At 34.6% G+C, this 23,740-nt stretch overlaps 1 protein-coding gene across 1 annotated transcript in view; it reads right to left on the bottom strand.

Annotated features, from left to right (window-relative positions):
* LOC150100661 (chondroitin sulfate proteoglycan 4-like) overlaps positions 1 to 23,532 on the bottom strand; it is a 117,306-nt gene extending 93,774 nt beyond the window's left edge. The window contains exon 1 of the mRNA XM_090401552.1: positions 23,398 to 23,532. Within this exon, the coding sequence (XP_090257678.1) occupies positions 23,398 to 23,464 (67 nt within the window). The 5' untranslated portion in view covers positions 23,465 to 23,532. The remainder of the gene's footprint in view (positions 1 to 23,397) is intronic.
* Positions 23,533 to 23,740: the final 208 nt, after the last annotated feature.

Raw genomic sequence — 23,740 nt, forward strand, 5'->3', positions numbered from 1 at the left:
GATACGATGGCAGTCGTTAGTCACCCTCCAAAACAGGAAAACCTGCAAGCAATTTGCACCCTCAAAAAAATATATATTTAGGCGTAACGCTAACAACCTTATTTCGTAAAACTGTAGTTACAAAAGCCAATCTGAGGAAGTCCTAGGCCTGTTAGTACTTAGGATTATCATTATTCATACTATCTCGTTATAAAAAGGCATTGCTGCTGTGCAGGATCGCGTGCCTCTCTTGGCTTGGGATCGCAAGTGTCAGTCAGAGAACCGCAGTATTATGGGAAAAAGGAACAACACGAAGAGTAGGGATAAAACCCTCTAGCTCAATAGATTCACAAAGGATAGAGTTTGGTGGGGAAAATAGGGTTCCCTTTAGATTTATACAAGGACGTGATTTTTATTTATTTATGTTTTAATTACTATGGACTAATTTGGACTAATATTCGAATTTAAATATTTGGACTACTTATTTGAATTTAAATAAAATAAAAGCTTATATTAAAATTCTATTTAGTTGTTCAAGATTCCTTTTAAGTTGCCAGCGAACTCCTGAAGGGACGGGCGGGTTTTACAAACACGTTTTTCTCTATGTTTCCCTACCAGAACTTCTGAAAAATCCTTTATAATAGCATCAATCAGACAAAACATTTTGAAATATAATAATTCGGATTTCAAATGTTGTGTGTCGCTTCAACTCAAGCTTAACTCAGGTACTTGTCCGAAATCCAGGAAGTTAAATGTTGTCATCTTTCACTAAGCAAGTGGAGGGAAACACGTTTGGAAGTCATCACAACTGACCAATGGCTTGTGGCTCGTGGCTTAAAATCGTGGGGGTGCCGCAACTTTCGAAATATACATGCACACTGTAAGTACAGTGTATACGTGTTTGGATAAAATATCAAAATTATGGGAAAAATTAAAAAAAAAAGTAAACATGAAACAATATTGTTTATTATCGATAAAATTATACAGTTTGGTATAATTCAAAATTACTTAAAAATAAAATCCATTATCATAACCCCAATAACGTTCTAAAATAAAAACTATGACAAATGTTATATCTTTAATTGTAATGTCCAAATATTTAAAGAGACGGAGTAAACACGATAAGCACTACGAACACTCTATTACTGGCGTAAACTGCATATAAACAACAGTGGAACTGCGCGACGGACAGTGCCACATCACGCTAATAGCTCGCATCTCACTATGACGTGCATATGCTTGCGCGCGTAGCAATATGACACTGTGGTAAACACAGTGCTGCTAGCGCCCTCCTAAGTGCTACAAGATGGATTTTTATTATTTTTTATACAAAATAAGAGAATTGTATAGGATTGTTGATGATAAAATTAAATATTACAAGCAAATATAAATAAATTAATAAATATATTTATATATCGAGAAAAATTGGGGGTGCTGTAGTTCCGCAGTGCCTATGCACGACCCATCCTTGCAACTGACTGTAATTTTAAGCCTGAATGAGAACTAAGGTAGATACAATTCATTGAAAGAAATCATCTCTCTTTGCATTCCTCATGTAACGGGCAGCTTATTATGAAATTACTCTGATTCCCACTCAGTTTGAATACCATCACTGTTCTTTGTTAAAAGAAATACAACAGCTACTGAGAGAATCCTCTTTCTCTGGACTCTCATCCCGTTACATAATTTGAGAGCAGTAGAATCTTCCTAAGATGAAGTAAAAGCGAGAGAATGGTGATATTGCAATTTCGTCGTACTCTATGAGGCAGTTTTTGGATTAGTTCCATTTATGAGAACGAAATTGATTCCCCGAATTGAACTTAGCGACGGTATGACTTCTTTATTTTCCTTGGTTCCCTTGCTCATTAAATAAAGCCAACAGAAACCGTGACATGTTTTTTCTGCGTATTATTCAACTTTACACTAAGAACTACTATTGCAATCAAAGCTTTTTAAATACGTACTTCCATGCTTGACCTCACCTACATCCGACATCATTTACCAAGAGATAACAAGGAATATTTCGCATTTCAATTACTCATAAAATATTTCTTAAGAGGGATGCAACCTAAACAAGGAACTTTTGAACTTCTTTTGAAGAAGACTGATTTCAGTCTTTTGATTTAAGACGATCCGATCGTCTGGATGTGTTTGTCATTTCGGGCAGACGCAGTGGTCCAAAATGGAATCTGTCTTGTCAACCTTTCCTCCCCTCTTTTATAAGTAATGCGATTAGGGTCCTCCAAGAAAAACGGCGAATATATTTCATGAGTGTACTTGGCACTGACCCAAAGCATTAAGTTTAGCACGCCTGATTTCACTTTTCAGAAAACTAGATTGGTTCCAAACATTGGCATACAAACAGAACATGCTTTTCTTCAAGTCATTCAAGATTGCCGTGATTTTTTTTGGATATCCTCCTTCGTCTGTTATAAAGGATTGTTTTTGCTTGTTTAAATGCGTTTGCGATACATTTTTTAGAAAGACGAGTCTTCACTTTTTGCCAAAATGGCAAAAACGTACGTTAAAGTTCAATACATTTATTTTTTTGGCCTATTCAGACGGACCAATATAAAACTATATGCGTATAGTTTTATAGTGAATTAAATCTACTTAACTAGTCATTGGTAATAGCTTCTCTATTGGCATATCCTAACGTAGGTCGAAGTTTGTATTTTTCATTTTTTGGACTAATATTAAAAGCACTGCATAAATATTTGTTTAATATTTTCAGAAAAAATATCTCCAAATACGAGTATAAATACTTTTTAGTCAAAATATAAATGTGATCCCTGTAACTGAAGTTAATCGTGATACTCATCCATCAGCGGACTCTTTTGCGTTTTCATATTTAGAAGACGTTTGATAAAAGACAGATTCCTATGAATACCACAATGAATTAAGAAATATCATACGATCTGGGAATGAATTACTCATGAGTTTATGGTTTTTTCCACACTATCGACTTAAAGGAGTCACTCAATCGTTATGGTCATTTGTGTAGACTAAGGCTGCTTCCGTATGAGGAAATCTTTGTCGGTAGACTCCGACTTAGTTTTTTCCCTACTTTGCTAATATTCAGCGGCATATCAATTCCTGAGAGAGTGAGCGAGAGAGCTCGTTGAAGTTAAACAACGAACTTCATAATCCTCTTTGGCCAAAAATGCCTATTTATTTCCGGCGCATTTATTTACCTCTCAACTCCTACCCGTTCTCTCTCTGCTGTAATATTAGTCCACATTGCGCTCCACCGCCAGAGGGAGTACACCGCTGTGTGTCAACGAAGCATTACTCTACTGTTGCTGATCTCACTCTTGGGGATAGGAAGGAGAACAAAGGCAAAGATGCTATCACGGAAAGAGCATCTAAATAACACCAAATGCACGCGGGATTAGAGTGTTCAGCATCTGTCTCCCGAGCATCACACGACGGAGAGGGGTGGGGGGGGGGGGGTAGGGAGGGAAGGAAAGAACTCTCCGGACCAGAAAATGTAAACTGGAGTGGTGGTGCCATTATCCGGAGCTACGAAATCAGCGGTCGTTACAGCTTACCGCAGTTATTACGGAGAGGCTAGACCCTGCAGTGCGACGGGAGGCGGCAAGAAGAGAACTAAACTGTCGTGGTAGCGGGGAGATGGGGTAGACAGCACGAGATAAAACTTCGGTGTGCTCTGAACTTAGCATTTGCGGGAAAAATTGCCGAGCGATGGAGAGCTCGGTAACCAAATCTCTAAAACCACCCTTGGAGACTCCTGGATAAATCTATACAGGCAGACAATGGCAGCTGCGCTCAGTACGACACAATGCAAGGGGGGAGCAGTGGTGAAGAGGGGGGGGAAACCACGTGAGATGTATTGCATGCTGCTGTCAATGCTACCCTGGAGACTGTTAATGTTCCGCAGTTGTGTGCGGAGAAAAGTTGGAGGTGGGGTGAAGTTTCGCAGTAGGAGTTTGACATTTCAGAAGGCTGCGTTTGACTGACGTTAGAGAAGATGTAGTGAGGTGACAAGTGTGGCGAGTTTCCATGACATGACTTGACGCTGTCTTTATGTCCGATGACAGATGGCGCTGTGGTGGCAACTATTACAGAGCAGCAGGTCAGAGTTTTGTAAACACTACGCTAATGTGTTCGTTGGTGGAAATTTTAAGCTGTTTTCTGATAACGAATCGGAGAAACGCGGTGATGTCTTCTAATCCCCCCCCCTTACTTAAATTTAAAAATAAATAAATAAAAAATAGACGACGTGCAAACTCATTGAATTCGTACTCATGAGGATGGATTGGCAAGCAAAGGTTGAACCATCATGAAACCACTGAGGAAAACAAAAAAAAGTTATCGATAAATATTGGTTGCAGGAAAGATACGAAAAATCTTTACATAATGGCTTCTTAACTGAAGGTGTGCAAGCAGGTCTCGTATGGAGGTGGAGGATGGTCTTTCATCTAATTGAACATGGTTATCTCTTAGAAAAGACTGGTTTCTTTCTTTTACTTAAAAAACAAATTATTGCTTCAGATTTTGTTTAACATAATTTACGTGTTTGCTCAGTGAGTTGAAAAACTTTCCTGCATCACAAATAGCCACATGCTATTCTGGTTTTATGCAGATAACGAAATTCTTATGGAAAATCTTATTTTCAAGCCGTGTAAGTAATGTTTTAATTAATATTATATTTAAAATTTAAATTGGGCGCGATATACATTGCACTCCTACCAAAAGGGTGAATATTTACATAAAATAAATATCGTATACCTGTTTGCATAGTAATCATGATAAGTAGTTCTTTTCCAGCCGATTAATCTGTGAGCACATTCTTCTTTGATTTGACACTCGAAACAGCTGTCCTGAGCAGCAGTCTTGCTTGCAAAGCTTAACAAGAGCATTTTTGTCTCACATCCATCCTCTTTCTACGTCAAAACAGTTTACACATAACCAAAATTTGCCGTTTTATAACTGCATCATTCCATTCCACATTTATCCTGTTTACTTCATATTCCTAAATTATTTTTCTTATTTTTTATTACTCCCCCCCTATTAAATAGAAGTTTGTTTTCTTAAGTTTTGATATACTGAAGCCAACTGCTTGAAGTTTTATCTGATAACAAATGTTGGGGTAATCTTGATTAATTGACAACAGGCCACCGGAGGAAGTAAGTCCTCGACCTCATCAGCGAAGCATAGCATTACATTATTAAAAAAAAAAAACTCTTTAAGCACAGGAGACCCTTTGTACGTCTTCTGAGATGAAGAAAAGCATATTGTTTATATTAAGTTAGTAAATCAAAATTTATTTAAAGTCTGGATGCAATTGTTAGCTAAACCAAGTCACACCTCATACAAAATGTTCCTTTCGTGTATTTCAAATGAAATCTAAATTACATATTTTTAGCACTTTAACTGACTTTACAAAAATAAAAACAGTGCACGGCAACAGGAAATCTGTAGATATAAAAAAAAAAGAGATGTTAAGTCTCACTTCGTGTAACATGCGTTAAACATACAGCAAATCGGTTTATGACTCACACTGGATAATTTATTTCTGTACTTAGATTATTACTAATCTTGCAACATCTTCCTTCTACATCCAGGTTTGTTGGAACCTTTCCAGTTAGGCAGCTTGACAAATATAACATTTTATCAGCCACCTACAAATGCTGTTATGTAGCAAATCACAGATTTAAAAACATTACAGTAACTGTTATTAATATTAAAAAACTTAAATCAATAATTGTAATTTGTTAGAATGAATAGATTAAAGCATTTATTACTGTGATGTTAGCGTATTATAGCTATTAAATGTGGGTGTGTTCTATGGCTGGTTTATATATATTGCTCATTAGTAGCAGAGTTTCTAAAAAGAAATTTTTTCTACTTATGCATATATTTTAACTCATCTGCAGTGAAAATTTTTATCTTCTCAATTGGTCGTTTTAGATGAATATGATAAGATTCTGTGATTTTTATTCTTCTTGGCACCGCACACACGTTTTATTTATGGTCTTAAATATCACGCTTTTGTGTGGGCTAGACTTACCCTCACTGCCAAAGAAATCCCCGTTTTCTAGTATACCAAATAGTCATGGCGTGTCGCATGTAACTAATGACTCATTTGGTTGTTGCAAGTTATTTCATCAAACACGAACATATTACTTAATTGTACTGTACTATCAAAACAATAGGCTTTTAGCGCAGCCACGAGGGTGCAACATTTGTTCTTTCATTGGAATTACCTGCGTTTGAATCTGGTCTCATGTATAGCCGAGGTTTTCATCCTTCAAAGCAGGCAAGCTGGCTAGCAGAACTCATGCAGTTAACAGACATCATACACCTGTTTCATAGATTTAGTTGCTTCATTGCAAACTCAAATCAATACTCAAGACACTAGCATTCATCTTTTATATCGTTGAAGGTGGTCGGACTGGCTGTTGGAAAAACAGAACCACATAGTTCTGTTTTGCAATCACACAAGTGACCTGATAATTACGTACATTCTACAGATGTATATCTACTTTGCCTAGGGAAAGACTTCAGTTTCTCGGAAAGCAAAATTTTGATCCTCCCCCGCCAAAAAAAAAAAAAAAAAAGCACTTCGTTCTTTTTTTCGTTCGTTCTTCAGCCCGCTATAGGCTAGCCCAAATCTTTGTTATTGGCTGAAAACTACACATAGTTTCTAATTAAACAAGAGTTCTGTTGACATTTACTGGAATCTGAGTACATTATATAGTACAGCATGTTATAATAGCATACTCAACTCAAATATTACATAAGTTTGTAAAAATATAAACCAATAGTAATTTTATATGATACTGCAATGAATGATACGAAACATATTTGTTAGATGATGTCTACATAATGAGAAGTATAATTTTAAAATTTCCAATATGTCGAGAGATACGCGAGTCAGTTTGTTGATCAAAATGCAAATAAAGCAACATTAATAATGCAACATACTAATTACAGAAGCACAACCGACTATTTAAGCAAGGGTTTTATAAATAAATACAGAATTATTTGCATTGTATCCAATTACGTACTTTCCCTATAAAGATATTAGACCACAATTCTATGAACAGACCATTTACATCATCATGTATAATAGAATTCGGGGGTTTCGTTTCTAACGTATATATTATAGATTTAAATACAATTTAGAATAATCTGCATACATTGATTACTACAGTAAGTTCAGGCCTTTAAAATGTGAAAAGAAATCCAGTTAAACTAGCGTACATTGCAAATCCAAATACCTGTGAGCCACTAACTTCCTTTTTTGGGAACTTTTCTATAGTAGTGGAATTCCACCACCCAAATTTCGTAGCGAGTCTACTTCAGGTCTGTCTCAGGGTGGAATAGGAAAGATCCACCCTTTAGGGAAGTACTCACAGTAGGGATCGAAATGACCTTAACCCACATTTCATAATGTTAGGTGTATGACAAAAAAAGTTGGCTAACAAATGCTTTTAAACTCAGGCGTTTATTTAAACCAATACGCCCTCAATGACGTTAACAATATTCAGATGAAAAAAAAAAAAAAACTGTTGTAAGAAAAATAAACAAACTCAAGACTACAGTGTTAAGTTTCAGTGTTAAGACAAATTCGAATCATTCTATGAATAAATATGATTATATTAAATTAGAACTTATTTAAATATACTAGAAAATCCTGACACATCACGAAAGAACACATTTTTAAATTCTAAAGCTTGTAAACTATATTAATAGCACAACCCACCCAATTAATTGTTTATTTTTATTTTCATTTGAAAACTTTCAGTAGACGATAAAAAACTAATGTCATTTATTGACAACAATACAAGATGCAAGGAACCTATTGTTGTAATGTAAACATGAAAGCATGACGTCACATTTAGACTACAACAAATTAAACTGCTTTTTTATCTATAGAGATGTAAAAAATGAAATCGTATTCTTGATGATTTGATGGATTACATTTGGGATAACCGCTTATATCTCATAAATTAAAACTAGAGTCATTCCATCTTCTGTACTTAAAGAATTCCGGCAACTTTCATGACGCTATTTAATCCAGAAATGTTCGTAGAGATGTTACATTCCATCTCTTTGATAGTCAGTTTAGAGCTTCTCCAACGATGGTCCACAGAGTAAAGAGAATGGCGTTGTGGGAAATTAGCAAATTCATTCCTATATACTTCTGGGGATTAGGTTTGAGCACGTCTCTTCTGCGCATTTTACAAATGGAAAAGCATATAACAGATCGATTATGATTGCGACATATTCTACAAAGAATTGCATGTAAGGGAATATGAAATTCCGAGTGTCGCAACGTAAAGTTAGGTCGGAAATATTGACGAAAACACTGTCGATCAAATATTCACAATTCAAAGATGGAATTAAGTGAAGTTATTCGTGATTGGATAAATGCCATTACAATGAGTAAAGTTGGCCTATGAATATTTACAATCGATGAAGAATGTCTTTCTCCCTTGTGCTAACAATAAATCACACTTGAGGGTTTGGTTTGTTGTCCATTAAGGGGTCAGTTTGACGGAGTTTGAAAAGATTTTCTTTTTCTTACTTTATTTCTTAAAATTTGAGTTCAAATAAGGTTATTTTCATAGTAGACACGTTCACACACACATACATAAATGTTTTTCTTTAAATTTAAGTTTGTTCACTTCTACACCATCTATGAAAAAATATGTGTCTAACGATTTTGTTATTTCTTACTTCCTCGACTTCGTGAAATCTATTATTAAACTCATCAAAATGCTAGCAATCGACGCATGCGTGAGAAAATACTCTTTTCATAACAACACTTCACGTATCTTTTAAAATTATTTAATTTACATTAACTCCGTTGTGCTGATTGCCAAAGGTCGTAAAGTCGATCCAGTTGCATTGAGATCAGGAGATGCATGCATGCAAATATTAAAGCCCTCGTTTAGTTAGCGTTCGCCATGCTTTGTGGCGAAACTTTGATCAAATGGAGCAAATAGTTACCGAGATTCGAATGACAATCCGAACGTTATCTGTAATTAGATAAATTCCTGCTAAATGCATCTGTGCACGAACAGTTTCATGATCACTGTCTAAAGAGGCGATGATGGCCTCACAATCGTTATATACGATTAATGAGAAGTCAGCCAATCTATACGGAAACTCAATGCAGAGGCACATCTTTAATGTTGTAGACATTTTCTTAATATCCTACCTTTAATGTTCTACATGTTTCTTCGCTACATTCTGAGTATTTCAGACGGTATCTCTTTAAATCCCTTTTAAGAACAATTCCAGGAATTTGTACTATGGTAAAAAAGAGTGACGTGTTTTTTTCTTTTTTTTTTCTTTAATGCAGGCTGCATTTCCATTTTTTTTTAATTCTTCATTTGGATCAGCGCTGACGCGACTTTAATTTGCTTTTATGACAACTAAAGTACAATGTAAAAAAGGAGACAACCCACTAGTTTACAATAACAGAGCTCTTTCGTTGTGTATACATTTTTCCTGCATCCTTCTTAACCGAATTTTTCTTGGTAATGGCATTTATTATTAAATTATACTTCGAAAAGTGTACTTCACTTATATCTACGACGAGCTGTCTAGTTAGTGCATGAACGAAATTTTAGAAGTAGATGACCGACAAAGAAAGTTTTATAAAGAGATTATAATGGACTGCCCGGTAACTTGTGATGATATCGACGTAAGAAATATGATACCTTTCAAGTTACAGTTTCTTTTGAATAGATCAATGTGTGCGAAAGAAGGAGGGAGGGCCTAATTAAGACAACACACACACATACACATGGATCACTGGATGAGTGTTTTCTACTTGAGAGGACATCCTACCATCTCCCCGCATGAGACTGGCTAACCTTTAACCTTTTTAACCATTACGAAACCTTATAAGGATTCTTCGGATCATACATGGGAATTGAATCTAGATCTTTCTCTCCCGGCTGCGCTATGAAGGCACTTTTAGAGCTTGTCTTACTACAACTACTTGGTCTGCCTATTCATTCCATAATATTATCATAAGAGTGAGTGATGAATGCTTCTCTTCAATTTCTGTTTGGACTATAAAACAGACGGGAAGCCATTCACAGTCTCCATCTGATCAAAGATTCCAAATGATCGATCCTCAAGTGAAAAATCTGCTTTTATGGTCTCAATTTTTGGTCCGAAGACTTGGAACATTTTGAGCAGGGGCGACTCGTGCATAGGCACTGCGGAACTGCAGCACCCCCGATTTTTCTCGATATATAAATATATTTATTAATTTATTTATATTTGCTTGTAATGTTTAATTTTATCATCAACAATCCTATACAATTCTCTTATTTTGTATAAAAAATAATAAAAATCCATTTATATTGTAGCACTTAGGAGGGAGAAGGACGCTAGCAGCACTGTGTTTACCACAGTGTCATATTGCTACGCGCGCAAGCATATGCACGTCATAGTGAGATGAGAGCTATTAGCGTAATGCGACACTGTCCGTTGCGTAGTTCCGCTGTTGTTTATATGCAGTTTGCGCCAGTAGTAGAGTGTTCGTAGTGCTTATCGTGTTTACTCCGTCTCTTTAAATATTTGGACATTACAATTAAAGGATTTAATTGTAATGTCAAAAAACTGTAAATCCAATCCTTTAATTATAATTAAAGGAATGGAATTTGAATTATACCAAACTGTATAATTTTATCGATAATAAACAATATTTTTTCATGTTTAGTTTTTTTTAAATTTTTACCATAATCTTGATATTTTATCCAAACACGTATACACTGTACTTCCAGTGTGTATGTCTATTTCGAAAGTCGCAACACCCCCACGATTTCAAGCCACGAGCCACCACTGATTTTGTGTATCACCACAAGGAACTTCGTCCGAATCTCTTTCAAGTCTGATTGTAGAACAGAGGCGGAAATGTTTTTTTTTTTTATGTCATTAAAGTTTAGACTTTTCTTCGTGAAACAGATAAAGGCCCGAACATTTGATTTGACTTTTACGCCTTGAACGTAAATTCAAAACAATTCATTGTATAAACCATTATAATATTGCAACATTCAAGGAATATTTAATTTGAACCGAGATAACTGACGTTGTGTTTCGGAATATATTCATTGTTTACTTTCATCAGCTATGTGAGAAAAGGAGCGAATACATTCTTTCCAGAAAGAAACTATTCAACGCACGGTGACAGCTATGGAAAATTAACTCGGAGTTGATTCTAATTTCTCATTATTTAAAATTCCATTCTTAACTGGATAAGTAGGAGAAATTGTGTTTACGATACACAAGCTTGATGAGAAAGGAGAGTGAGTGGGCGATCTTGAAAATAGAACACGTAAATAGACTGTTTGGAAATTGTTTAAGCAAGTGAAAAATGTGTTTAAGTCTCTCTCTCTCTCTCTCTCTCTCTCTCCATAGTAAATATTACGCCCGTATTTATACTATACTAAATAATAACAACAACAATTACAAATAGAAACTTACTAATTATAAGCCACACGATCTACAATAACGTACCCGTATGTTTTGGCAATGGAAAAACATAGTTTAAATTACTCCTTTCAAATTAAGGTAATTGGTTAGCTGTAGATGGATAGAAAGATAAGCATAAAATAATAATAAAAAAAGATGCAAAGGAAATCAATCGATCTTCCCTGTTAGCGAGGTACTTAACAATTACATAAGTTGATGTTTTCGATAAATTTGTGTGGGCGGAAAGAACATAAAAAAAAACTATACTAGTAACTATGGAAATTTCAACTTGAATAAAATATCGAACAAATTAAAACCTTAAAAAATGAATGCGAAAATTTACGCTTGAATGAATACAAATAATGAAGGAACAAGAAATTCCGATCTGATAAAAGACCGACATTTTTTTATTTTGTCAATATTTAACTTGTCAAGATTAAAAGGTCCAAAGAATTCAAAAAGGATAAAAATATCATTTTACACATCAAATGGTAGATGTATTATCCGAAGTCCTTCCACATGCTAACCAAAAATAAAATGTTTTCAAAAAAATCCATTAGTCCATTATCTTAGGGCTGGGTGGAATAACCCTTTTCTAGAATACTACAACAATAGTATGCATTTCTTCTTCTTCAAGTGTCATCCCCTACAAGGAAGTTGGCAACCATCATTTCCCCTTTAATATCGTGAAATAGGGAAGACCTATTTCAGAGTAATGAAAACTTTTGAAATGCTAAATATACATTTTTGTACTTGTTTATTAGCGTACACAATATTTATGTTGGAAATGGGAGTTTCAATTAAACTTTATCAGTTAATTTTTAACTGACAAACTTTGATTGAGAACACTAAATATTTATCTGATTGTCTTCTTCTAATACCATCAAATAATGTTAGTGAGTCTATGAGTGAAAAGTAGTGCCTTGTGCGGAAAAATACATCGAGTGTTTAGTGGCTACAGAAGCTATGGCCAAGATATGTTTGGGTCAGGAAAAGCTTCAAGAACAGGTCAGTCCAAGAAGAGAGATTTGAGTCTATGAGTGAAAAGTAGTGCCTTGTGCGGAAAAATACATCGAGTGTTTAGTGGCTACAGAAGCTATGGCCAAGATATGTTTGGGTCAGGAAAAGCTTCAAGAACAGGTCAGTCCAAGAAGAGAGATTTGACATCTGAATGTTCTCGAAGAGTAGAATATATTGCCATCAGCATAGCTATTGGATAGGATATTGGAATGAAAGTACAGACGCCTGGGGTGTCGTGAGGAAATCTAAGGAGAGAAATCGTCCACCATGACACGCAGTGTGCTACCAGATATGAAGCTGGCAACCTAGTTGCGAAAGGTTTATGACCAAAGTTGAAGATATGTAGCATAGATCCTAAATTTTACATTTTTAATCAAATATTTTTAAAATATAGATGAAATATTATTTTAAAAATCATGTATTGACAGGATTCTGAAAGTGATCTGTACTCAGGATACAGTTATAATGCAAGATTAATCAAGGGTTGAGAAAATAATTTCGCGGGATCTTATTTTGCATACTTTGGTTATTATCTTTACTAATAATTTAAACGAATATATCTGAAAGTACGGTAATTGTCAATAGTGGCGTATACTCAATGGACAGGGTATCACACAAAACCGCAGCACTTGAAAGTCGTATCAAACTAGTTCTTGCTATACGTATATAAAATGCATATACAATCTGGATCTGCACATTATTTGAAGCCCTGCTAGTAAACAATGACTGTATATAATCAATAATGAAACCTGTGTAGAGTGAATTATCTATTTCTGGTTCTTTTGTTTATAAAATATTTATGAAAGTTTGCGGCAAATATAAGGAACGATACTGTGCCACTCTTGCTCAGGACTTTATTACATCCCGCCATAATATTGACCCAAAATTTCGTAAAGAGAAGACAAGATATGCGTGCTTTGCATGCCGCAGGCACCCAATTAAAAATCCAAGTCCTTGTCTATATTAAAATTCTCTTACAGTTTAATTAAAATCTTTCACATTACTATTCACCCAAGCAAAGGACTATAAGCAGAACACACTCGTATGTTCAAATGCTTACCATACTCCTTGAAATGTTTTATGAAAATGTATTACTGTGATTCATGACCGAAGATGTTAATTTTCAACCGTTAATTTTTAGTCATGAACCACTTAGGTGATTCATGACCAAAGATATTTTCAATTATGAATTTTTTCAGTCGTTAATTTTAGTCATGAATCACTTAGGTGATTCATGTTTGAAAATTAAGGAACAGATAACTGTTTATGATTTTCTTTTAATCTCGATATCTAAATCCTACAATGTGTCATATTTAGTGATACTTTCATTCCTAAATATATTTACATTAAACGATTATTTTTCAACAGCAGTTAGAAGTCAAAAATACTTCTTGTCGAGAATTTATTCTAACAAGAATAAGAATAATGAAAGTATTCATCTCCAGTCTTCAGAAAGACTGAAGATGAATACTTTGGGAAGATTGGAAGAATGGAAATGAATACTTTGGGAAGACTGGAAGAATATGCGGGTAAAAAACATATGATCATGTCTAAATATCAGGAAATTCCAAAAGTAAGTGTAGAGGAATATTTTTTTGTTATTATACAAATGAGGATTAAGTTTTTGTTCGCATCGAAATTCGATTATTTAATCATACAAAATGAGCTGAATTAATATTAAAACCTGGTTGGGTAATATTTTAAGAATGCGCTAGGTTAATACCGGATATTAAAGTTTTATTTGACTCTGGAGAATGAGGCTTAGCAAGTAGGGAAAAATACATAGAAGGGCATGGCGTAGATAGAGAACAAAAACAAAGGAGCAAACTAAAACACAAATATGTTTTATCCTTTAAAAAATCTACAGCATCCATCAATATATCTGAATTCTTCGACGACATTCCGATTAGGTTACGTAAGCAAGCAAATCTACTATACAGAGAGAGAGAGAGAGAGAGAGAGAATAATCTGCATTGGTGATTCCTAATTAGGTGGTAGTTGTAATGTGGAACGTTAATAAATATATTCATTATTTTAAAACTATCAAAAGGAAGCAAAGCGATGGGATGATAATGGAAGTTTATCTCTTTCAAAAGAAATGGACTAATTATTGGCAAATTCCACACTAGGAAAAATTCCGGCAGACGAAGAACACGTAAACAAAGCAATACAAGAACGGACTTAATTCTCCGAAGCACAAATTTGAAGAATAATTGGCTAAATGCTTTCAGCATCAAAAGAATTCCTGACATTTTTTGTTTAAATTCTTAGAATCATTTTTTTTTTAAATTTTATGATGAAAATAAAAGACGATATTGATAAAGAACGTGCATGAAATGAAGATTTTCCAATATCTTGAATTCAGGATAGAAAAGACCGATGATCATCTGGCCTTTAGGTAAGTTCCTTATTTATTTTTGAACTTTTCGAAATGTATGTTAAAAGGTGGGCCGGACTTCCACATATAAAAAAAAAATTCTTGCATTTGTTGTTTTCAGCAATTCTCTCTTATGAGATGCTTCTTCAAGAGGAGAAAAACACATAAAGATGTTAAAACCAGAGCCTACTTCATTATTCAAACGACAACAATGGAATAAATGATTAAATACTTAACCAGCTGCACGTAGCAATATCACCCAGCTGAGATATCGTCATGATGAAAAGTATAATGTGCTTCGTCATCCCAACTTCATGGTTCAGATATCTGATGAGTGAGAATCAGGTTGGGTTTAATGTAAGTTGTTTTTTTAACTTTGGAAGTTTTTTATTTCAGAATTTGCCTTGAATTTCCAGGTGTAAGTATTGTAAGCGATGTAGGCCATCTCGGTTTGTTGTCAAAGCAATTCGGAATTAATGTTTTTATTTATCAAACTGGAGGAGGATTTTAGGAGTACACAATCAAAGATTTTTACAATATTTTTTATAAAAGAACATGAAAAGTTCTTTCATTCCCGATATCTTGTCCATTTTCAAATCACATTAAATGATATATACCAGCATTTGAAAGAAAAATATACTTTCTTTTCATACACCATCATCTTTCTATTGTAATTCAACAATTTATTTGGATCCACACAAATCCAGGAATTTCACTCAATTTTGTAATCTAGCAATAGAGATCTTATTATTATAGAAACTCAAAAAGAAATCATGTAATAGGCTTATGTTTCTATTTATTGTGGATATTTTTAATTGAATTAATCTAATGTGATCAAGATATGCGATCAAGAAAATAACCATTAACATATATATATTAAAACAGAATGTTAATCGAAAGATGCTGATGCACTTTTGAGACTTACAAATGATAGAGAGAGAGAGAGAGAGTTTATTTATTTATTTATTTTTGATAAACTATTATAAAATATCCAAAGCATTTGAGTTTTAAAACATTATGACTGAAAAAAGATAAGAAAGTGAAATATATCATTTAATAGTTTTCTAACTTTCTAACTTTAGACAGTTTCTAAGAAATATTGGACATCGATGTAGAAAGTAAGAAGAAAAATATAATTACATACACTTGGGAATATACAGAATACAAGAGCTGCGAACATAGAAGAAAAATAAGAGAAAGGAGGGGACGTTGCATGCTGATCTTTAATTGCTGATATTGCATAAAGTTGTTTTTTGGGGGGAGTGGGGATTAAGGGGGATTACTTGTAAGAATGGAAACAGATGGGGAGGTAAAAGAAAAATGCGAATTACGACTAGCAAATAAATATCTCGGAAGTTGTCTCTTAATCGACAAACTGTGGACTTGGCCGATCAATCAGTCTAACGTTGGGAGATCATAGTATCAGCGTCTAGACTAGCTCTATCAATTCTGGAGGATACAGAAGTGTTCATCCGATATCCTTGAACAGCCCAAAAGCTATAAAATAGTTTTCTTTCTTCTTTTTTTTTTCATAAAAGAAAATCTCAGCAATACCAACCAACTTTTTTTTTTTTTTTTTTGTAAACATCGAAGTGCTGCCAGGCAATCTGGGAGAAAGTCAGAGAGATTCCTTTTAGCTCAATAAAAAAAAGTTCACGAAACGACAGTAAATAACACCGTAAATCAATCCTGTAATTGTCTAAGGGAATGTGGTTAAAAGGTTAAAAAAGAAAGATTCGACTTTCTTCCAAGACCTATTTGCTGTTGAGCAATATGTTGTTAACTTATCGCTACTGCTGAAGTGATCAAATATTAAAGAAAGTAAAATATAGTAGAGTAACAAAGCACATCAATGCTTCTGGTATATAATTCTCGCTCTTCTGTAAAACAGAAAAAAAGTAATAGAATTACTAAACTTACTAGGAACGAAATTTTTGAAATGCAGAACTATATTATGACGTAAGTCTCACATGCAATATTCTTAACTACGCGCTTGGATACCAGAGGCTGCAGGCAATCTGTAATAAAAATTTTACCATTTCGTTTAGAGGAAACCGGGTTTGTATTTATGACGGTCTAAACTACATTGATATTCCGTGCTATGTTCTTATGTTGAGAAGAATGAAACAAGTTTTGTTCTTTAAGAGTCCGGACTGGTAGGGCGGCTCTCCTTGAATTCTGATGACTCGAATTTTGAAGACTCGACACTCAGGGTAGTCCCGAGTTTCAAAACGTTTCAAATAACTTGACAAAAAACGTGACACAAAAACGTTACAAAAAAAGGCTTATCATTTTATATTATAGAGTAGATATATATTTTTTATCTTTTTTCTCTATATTATAAAATTGTACAGGATATAAGGGCGACGCACAGGTGGCGCCACGAAAGAGAAGCGGTAACGCACAGAACTACAGATCCAAAACACTACCAAGTTGGGAGGGGAGGGGTATAAATAAATCTTGTGATTTATATCAGTGGTGTTTTATATCAATGACCTTTTGAAGTGGTCATCAACTTGAACGAGGAACTATAGTAATGGATGACATCATAAATTTATCAGCAAGTCGAGAAAGCTTCAGTCTTTTCAAAGGAATTCATATATACAATGGAAAGTAAATTACGAAAACTAAGGAATTCATACTGAGCTCATATCGTTAATATGAGTAACAGATTCTGGAGGATGCACGCTTCTCTACTTACTACATAATTAGTTGAAATTAAAAATCCTTTAGTTTGAATTAAACTAAAGGATTTTATTTTCAGATTTTATTTATAATTAGCCGAAGCCGAGATAAAAGTTGACCAAAAAAGAACTCATACTGAAAGGACTGGAATTTAAATTAAATTAACTAATTAATTGCTACAGTAATTAGTGAATTTATAGTAGCAAACTAAATAAAAAAATTGTTCATGATATTTTTCTGATTATAGCAGAAAAATTATACTCTTTACTATGCGTATTTAATTTTTCTGACTATTTTCACAATTTTCGTCATTGTATTGGTAATTTTCATACCAAATTGATTACAGAAGCTATTCGGTTCAGTCGGGGAATCAGCCGACTTGTATTGGATTTATTTAAGAAGTATTTAGAATCATCTGCACAAAGAAAAGAGCTATGATCAACATCTCCAATTTTAACATCAGTCATGTTATTGCAGTCATTAAAAATAAATTTGATCAAATTTTCCACTGTTTGTTTTGGATTTACTCTCGAAACAACCCAGGCAATAAGACCAGCGTATTATGCCTGTTAGCAGCGTGTGTTCTTATGGCCATTTTGTCTGTTTTGAAAGTTTCGTAAACAAAAAACAAAAAAAAAACGTCCCAGCTTCGTATGAGATCAAGAAGTAATTCATATTTCAGTTAAAAAAAACAAAAAAACTCCGAATGTTCCTCCCGATGCGCAATGGGGGACCTCTTTAGATATGAAAATGCTCAAACGTAGCTGCAGCGTTAGAGTAAAACAAATGAAAGATATTGAATATAAAAAGAGGACTTCAGAAGTCTATTATCAACAAAGAAAGAATGGGAGTTCTGCGAATCGTCTAATTTGACAAATGAGTTTGAAGTGACTTTTATTTCTTTCCTCTTTTGCAGTTTTATTGGTCAAGTAAAATACAGATGGTAAAGCAATTACTGTTAATAAGATCAAATGCAAACTGTTCACTTATCTACAAGAATAATAAATAATTCTAATTAATTTTTAAACCCTGGATTTTTTGACCGCTAACCGTAGGCATTCCAGAAATGCCAACTCTACCCATCCCAAATGAGTTTTGATTTCTTCATCATAATATCTTCATCACTATTTTTGATGAAGAAAAAGTTTTATTTTTGATTCTTTTGTCTTCATCAGATTTCCGTTTTCTTAAATAAAATATTTCGAACTTATTAATGACGAACAGTTATTCTATTCTTAAACAAAATAATGACAGTTAGGTGTATTTATTTTTTGCTTTTAACATTCTCCTCACAACCATCCCTTTCCCTGAAGAATGTAGTTGCCTTCACTTTCAAATTATCGCTCTTTTTTTTTTTTGCATCCGCTTCGACTCTTTCTTAGGTAATAGAGAAATCCATAAATCGTCGAGTACTTCAGTACTTCTAACTCCTTTGCCTAATTAATTGTCACAATTACCGTTATCGCTTTCATCGGTGTCGATCCACGGGTGGATTCCGTGCTCGTCTCACTTGCCTTTTTTGGAAAACTGCCATGGAAAAGTTGGGAAAACTAAAGTTGCTCATTTGCTCAAGTTTAGCGTAAAAAGCAAGGCGGTCGCCACTCACTTATTGGAGAGACAATCTTCCCTCATCAAGACTTTCGAAACAAGGGGATTTTAAACAAATTACTGTTTTAGTCCTCACACACAGCATATCACATATGACAAGCATTATTAATAATTCATAAACATTCATTCGCGTGTTGTCGGAACTAAATGATTGATGTTTTACAAGTAACAACGCACACTACAATTACAACGTAATATATCTTTGCAAATTAGTTGTTAATAAAACCTTTTTTTGTATATCTGTTCGAGTAAAGATGAATAATTTACAGTATCGTGTTGTTTATAGTCATAAATAATTAAAAGTTGCTTTAAATATATTTGTTTTAATCGACAGGTATGTCTATCCATTCTCGTGTTCAATGAGCAAGAGTTCACAGTCCTGTATTTAGACGTTTAGTTCCGTCTTTTTGGCTAGCCTTTTACGAAACTATTAATTTCTCTGCTGATGATGGACAGATCTTGATCTCCACCTTTGCTTCAGTTGAACCGGAGTGATGACAAAGATCACTGATATCTAACAGGATTGATGGCAAAGGCCATTGATATCTAACTGGATTGAGGATTGATGGCATCGGTTATTGATACCCAACAGGAAGATTTTCATTTCTTGGCGGATATTAATAACCTTTTCCATCTAGCTGTAAATCCCATCCTGATATTTTTATACGAATTTCACCCAAAAAAAGCCCGTAGAGTACAATTACTGTGCATAATGTTGATGAGCCAAGTGTCAGATAATTTGGAAACTGTTTGGTGTGTGCTTTACTACTTTTCTCAATTTAAAAAAAATTCAGTGCAAAGTCGAACATACCTTTACGAGTATCTCAATGAGACTTGAAACATGTCTAAAATATAATGGAAAATGATCGTAAAGAAAAATTGAAAAGTAAATGGTAAATTTTGCTCTAAATATGCTAATAATTACCATTGAAATTACGCTTGGTAAGATCCATGATAGAAACTTTTGTGAAATAATAACTGCTTCTAGCTTTTTACGTGGTGGTTGCCAAAATTTCAAAAGGTTCTAAAAGTTCAAAACTTACTGAACTTTTCTGAGGGTTGTTGGGGAAAAAATGTAGGTTGAAAAAAATAGAGTATAAAATCCTCTAACGCCTTTTTTATTTTTAAATGGAGTAAGGAACTGTTATGTCCTAATTAATGTTTGGAAATCGGTGGTCAGAAGGTCTTTATCCTTAGTTGTCACCGATAGCTGAGTTCATGGCCACCGTTGAAGACTTTGGGGAAGAGAACATGGTAGACAGGCATCTATCGCCATGTCATAATCCTAAACTCCAACTAGTGTTAATGGTCTAAGTAGTGCGAGTTCTGCAATAAGTTTTTCTGAGTTGCAGGTTTTAAACCCAATCTTCTATAGGAGAAAACCTCCATTTGTTTCCGTTATTGATGGACTAACTCGGGAAAAATAAACTTGCATAAAACTCTTCTAGTCAGGATATAGAATCGATCCAACAATTGCGTCTTTTTTCAGGCAGTCTAGCATTATGGATCTGGATACGTTTTGCTACAAAGCTACACATAGAAAAGCGCAATATAGAAAAGATTGCGAACAATGAAAAACAACACATTCCCTGTCAATCAAAGTTCATCAATGGGGAATTTCCTATTTTTAAAATCTAATCTCTAGAATCGTGTAGAAATAAGACAATCAGTATATGAATTGTGATGGCAACAAGTAAAAAAACCTGACTGATCTAGTTCTTTTTTTTTTTCTTCAAAAAAATGGTTAGTGACATGGTGGAAGGAACTACAACGAGTGAACTTCCAGAGAGAGAGAGCGCAGTCCCAAAATGTCCGACTCACGTGACTTAAGCGTTACTGGAATGTCACTGGAACCAATATGTTTCCATTAATATATTTACTGATACTTGTGACATAATGATTAGAAACATATACACGTTAGCACAAGAATAATGTTTAATTTGCCAAATATTTCGGTCTGAATAATACAGACCATCTTCGGTGGCTACATAGGAATAGTTTTTTTTAAAAAAAAACAAAGTGGAATACGAACAATTGATCATTCATACATAGCGATATGACATCACGCGGCTCGTTCTAAGTATTACAAGAGTAAACATTTTTAAAACATAATTAAAGATATTAATTCAGAAATTCATATAATGATCTTAAATAACATTAGACTGATATAAAAAAAATAATTAATTAAAAAAATAATTAATGTGTTATCCTGATTAAACTTTCCCAAATGTTTGATATAGATATACAGTCATTACGATTCAGGTTAGGACGTTGAAGAAAGGCTTCTACACTTTCTTTAAATAAACGTTCAAATTTGTAGCGACATTTGTGTAGGAGGAGAGTCTTGGACCAAAGGATGTTGTGGTTTGTTTCTAAACCATGCTGAGCTAATCCAGATTTCTCAGGTTTGTTGTGCTGAATTGATGACTGATGCTCTTGGATTCTTTTTTCTTCCTTGTAATCTTTCTTACTTTGGACAAACTGGACGTTCCATAGAAAAACGAATTCAAGAGCCTCAGTCATCAATTCAACACAACAAACCAGAGAAATCTGGATTAGCTCAGCATGGTTTAGAAACAAACCACAACATCCTTTGGTCTAAGACTCTCCTCCTACACAGATGTCGCTACAAATTTGAATGTTTATTTAAAGAAAGTGTAGAAGCCTTACTTCAACGTCCTAATTTGAATAGTAATGACCGTATATCTATATCAAAAATTTGGGAAAGTTTAATCAGGATAACACATTAATTATTTTTTTAATTAATTATTTTTTTATATCAGTCTAATGTTATTTAAGATCATTATATGAATTTCTGAATTAATATCTTTAATTATGTTTTAAAAATGTTTACTCTTCTAATACTTAGCGATATGACATCACGCACCTCGTTCTATGTATGAATGATCAATTGTTCGTATTCCACTTTGTTTTTTTTTTTTAAACTATTCCTATGTAGCCACTGAAGATGGTCTGTAATATTCAGACCGAAATATTTGGCAAATTAAACATTATTCTTGTGCTAACGTGTATATATTTCTAATTAATATATTTACATCTCCGCATTCTTCCACACAAGAAACAAATCCAGGATACAAATAAGGAATACGAAAGACACATATAAGCTTCTATGTTATTTGTACAGTTTTATCATTGTTTATTTATTTATTTAAAATTTTTCGGTCTTACCAACTAATCAAAGTCCTTTCGTGAAGCTAAGAATAATCGGGAGATCACTTGAAAATAAAAATGCTTTAGGATTGAGCATTTTCCATTAGAAATTCAAGTTCGGTTATTTATACTTACTTGTATGACTATTATTAATATTATTTGTACGTAGTGTGAAAATATGCTTGTAAGTATAGTATGACGTTATTTTCCATACACATATATATACTTTTTTTTTTTTTTTTTTACACGAAATATAAGAAAATGCATTTTGGCAAAGTCTTGTAAGAGCAACCTAATCGGGCTATTGTTATCACTTCGCTACCACAGAATTTTTTTTTTTTTTATGACGGTGATACGTTATAAGATTGGTCATTATTAGACATTTCCTCTTCATCTTCTAGTCGGAATGCAAGAGTGTCGTGCGCGCGCGCGCGCGCGCGTGAAGTCATTCCGAAATAAATAAATGACTCATGGGTTTCCCCCACTAAGAGAAATGCAACTGGAGAATGTGTAACATCCAAGAAATAAGTCTTATTTCTAACAGTGGGCGAGTTTTAAGTGAATAATCTTGAAATGACTTTATCGGGACAGTCGGACGACCTGTGGCTAATAATGACACATATCGTAGAAAATGTTTTTGAGAAATCAAGGTCATCAAGAGAGGGATTGAGAGAGAATGTGGTATTCAACATACTCGATTGATGATTTCGCAATCAACACAATCGACACGTGAAGCGATCATCTCCTCCCCAAAACTCGGACTTTTTTTGCTTTCATGAGTCCTAGACAGGCAGAGTAGCGGTATCTGACGACAAACGAGCACCTACGGGTCTTCAATAGCCACGGGCTTCACCATTAACCCCAAGTTGCACCCAACTTCCTTTTTTTACTCTCACATAAACAAGGTTAGCACTTCCCATGAACAAGGCCGTCAGCGGGTATACGGCGTGCCGTCGTATAGCATCCCCCCACGTAGTTCTTCGGCCAGACATACTCTAGTACATCGCGATAACTCCGGAAATCCCGCCTAAGGCCGCGCCACACGCGCTGTGGGTTATGCGAGAAAAACAAGTACAAGAACAAGGATGACTTACCAGCGTCGAGAAGGAGAAAGGAGTTCGCGGCGAGCCAGAAGACGACGAACAGTGACGGCCATGTCATGATCGGTCGTCTGACGGGTTAGCGACCATATTCCTTAAGTGTAACGGGTAAAGGTTCACTGTGTGTCAAGACTCCTTACACTCCTTACCTCGACTGCCGCTGTCGGTAATTTAACACCGCGACTCCACCTCCTCCGCCCGCCAACCCGACACTCAACCTTGACATGTGCGCCGCCCGACAGCGCCATCTAACGAGAAAAAACAAAGCGCGTTGCAATCTCTCTCTCTCTCTCTCTTTCTCCGTAAGCCCACTTTACTATTGGGTGTTTGGAGGACG

Source organism: Typopeltis vanoorti, chromosome 12, assembly GCF_054136105.1.
Source record: "Typopeltis vanoorti isolate ZY-2024b chromosome 12, IOZ_Tvanoo_1.0, whole genome shotgun sequence".
Taxonomy (NCBI): Eukaryota; Metazoa; Arthropoda; class Arachnida; order Uropygi; family Thelyphonidae; genus Typopeltis; species Typopeltis vanoorti.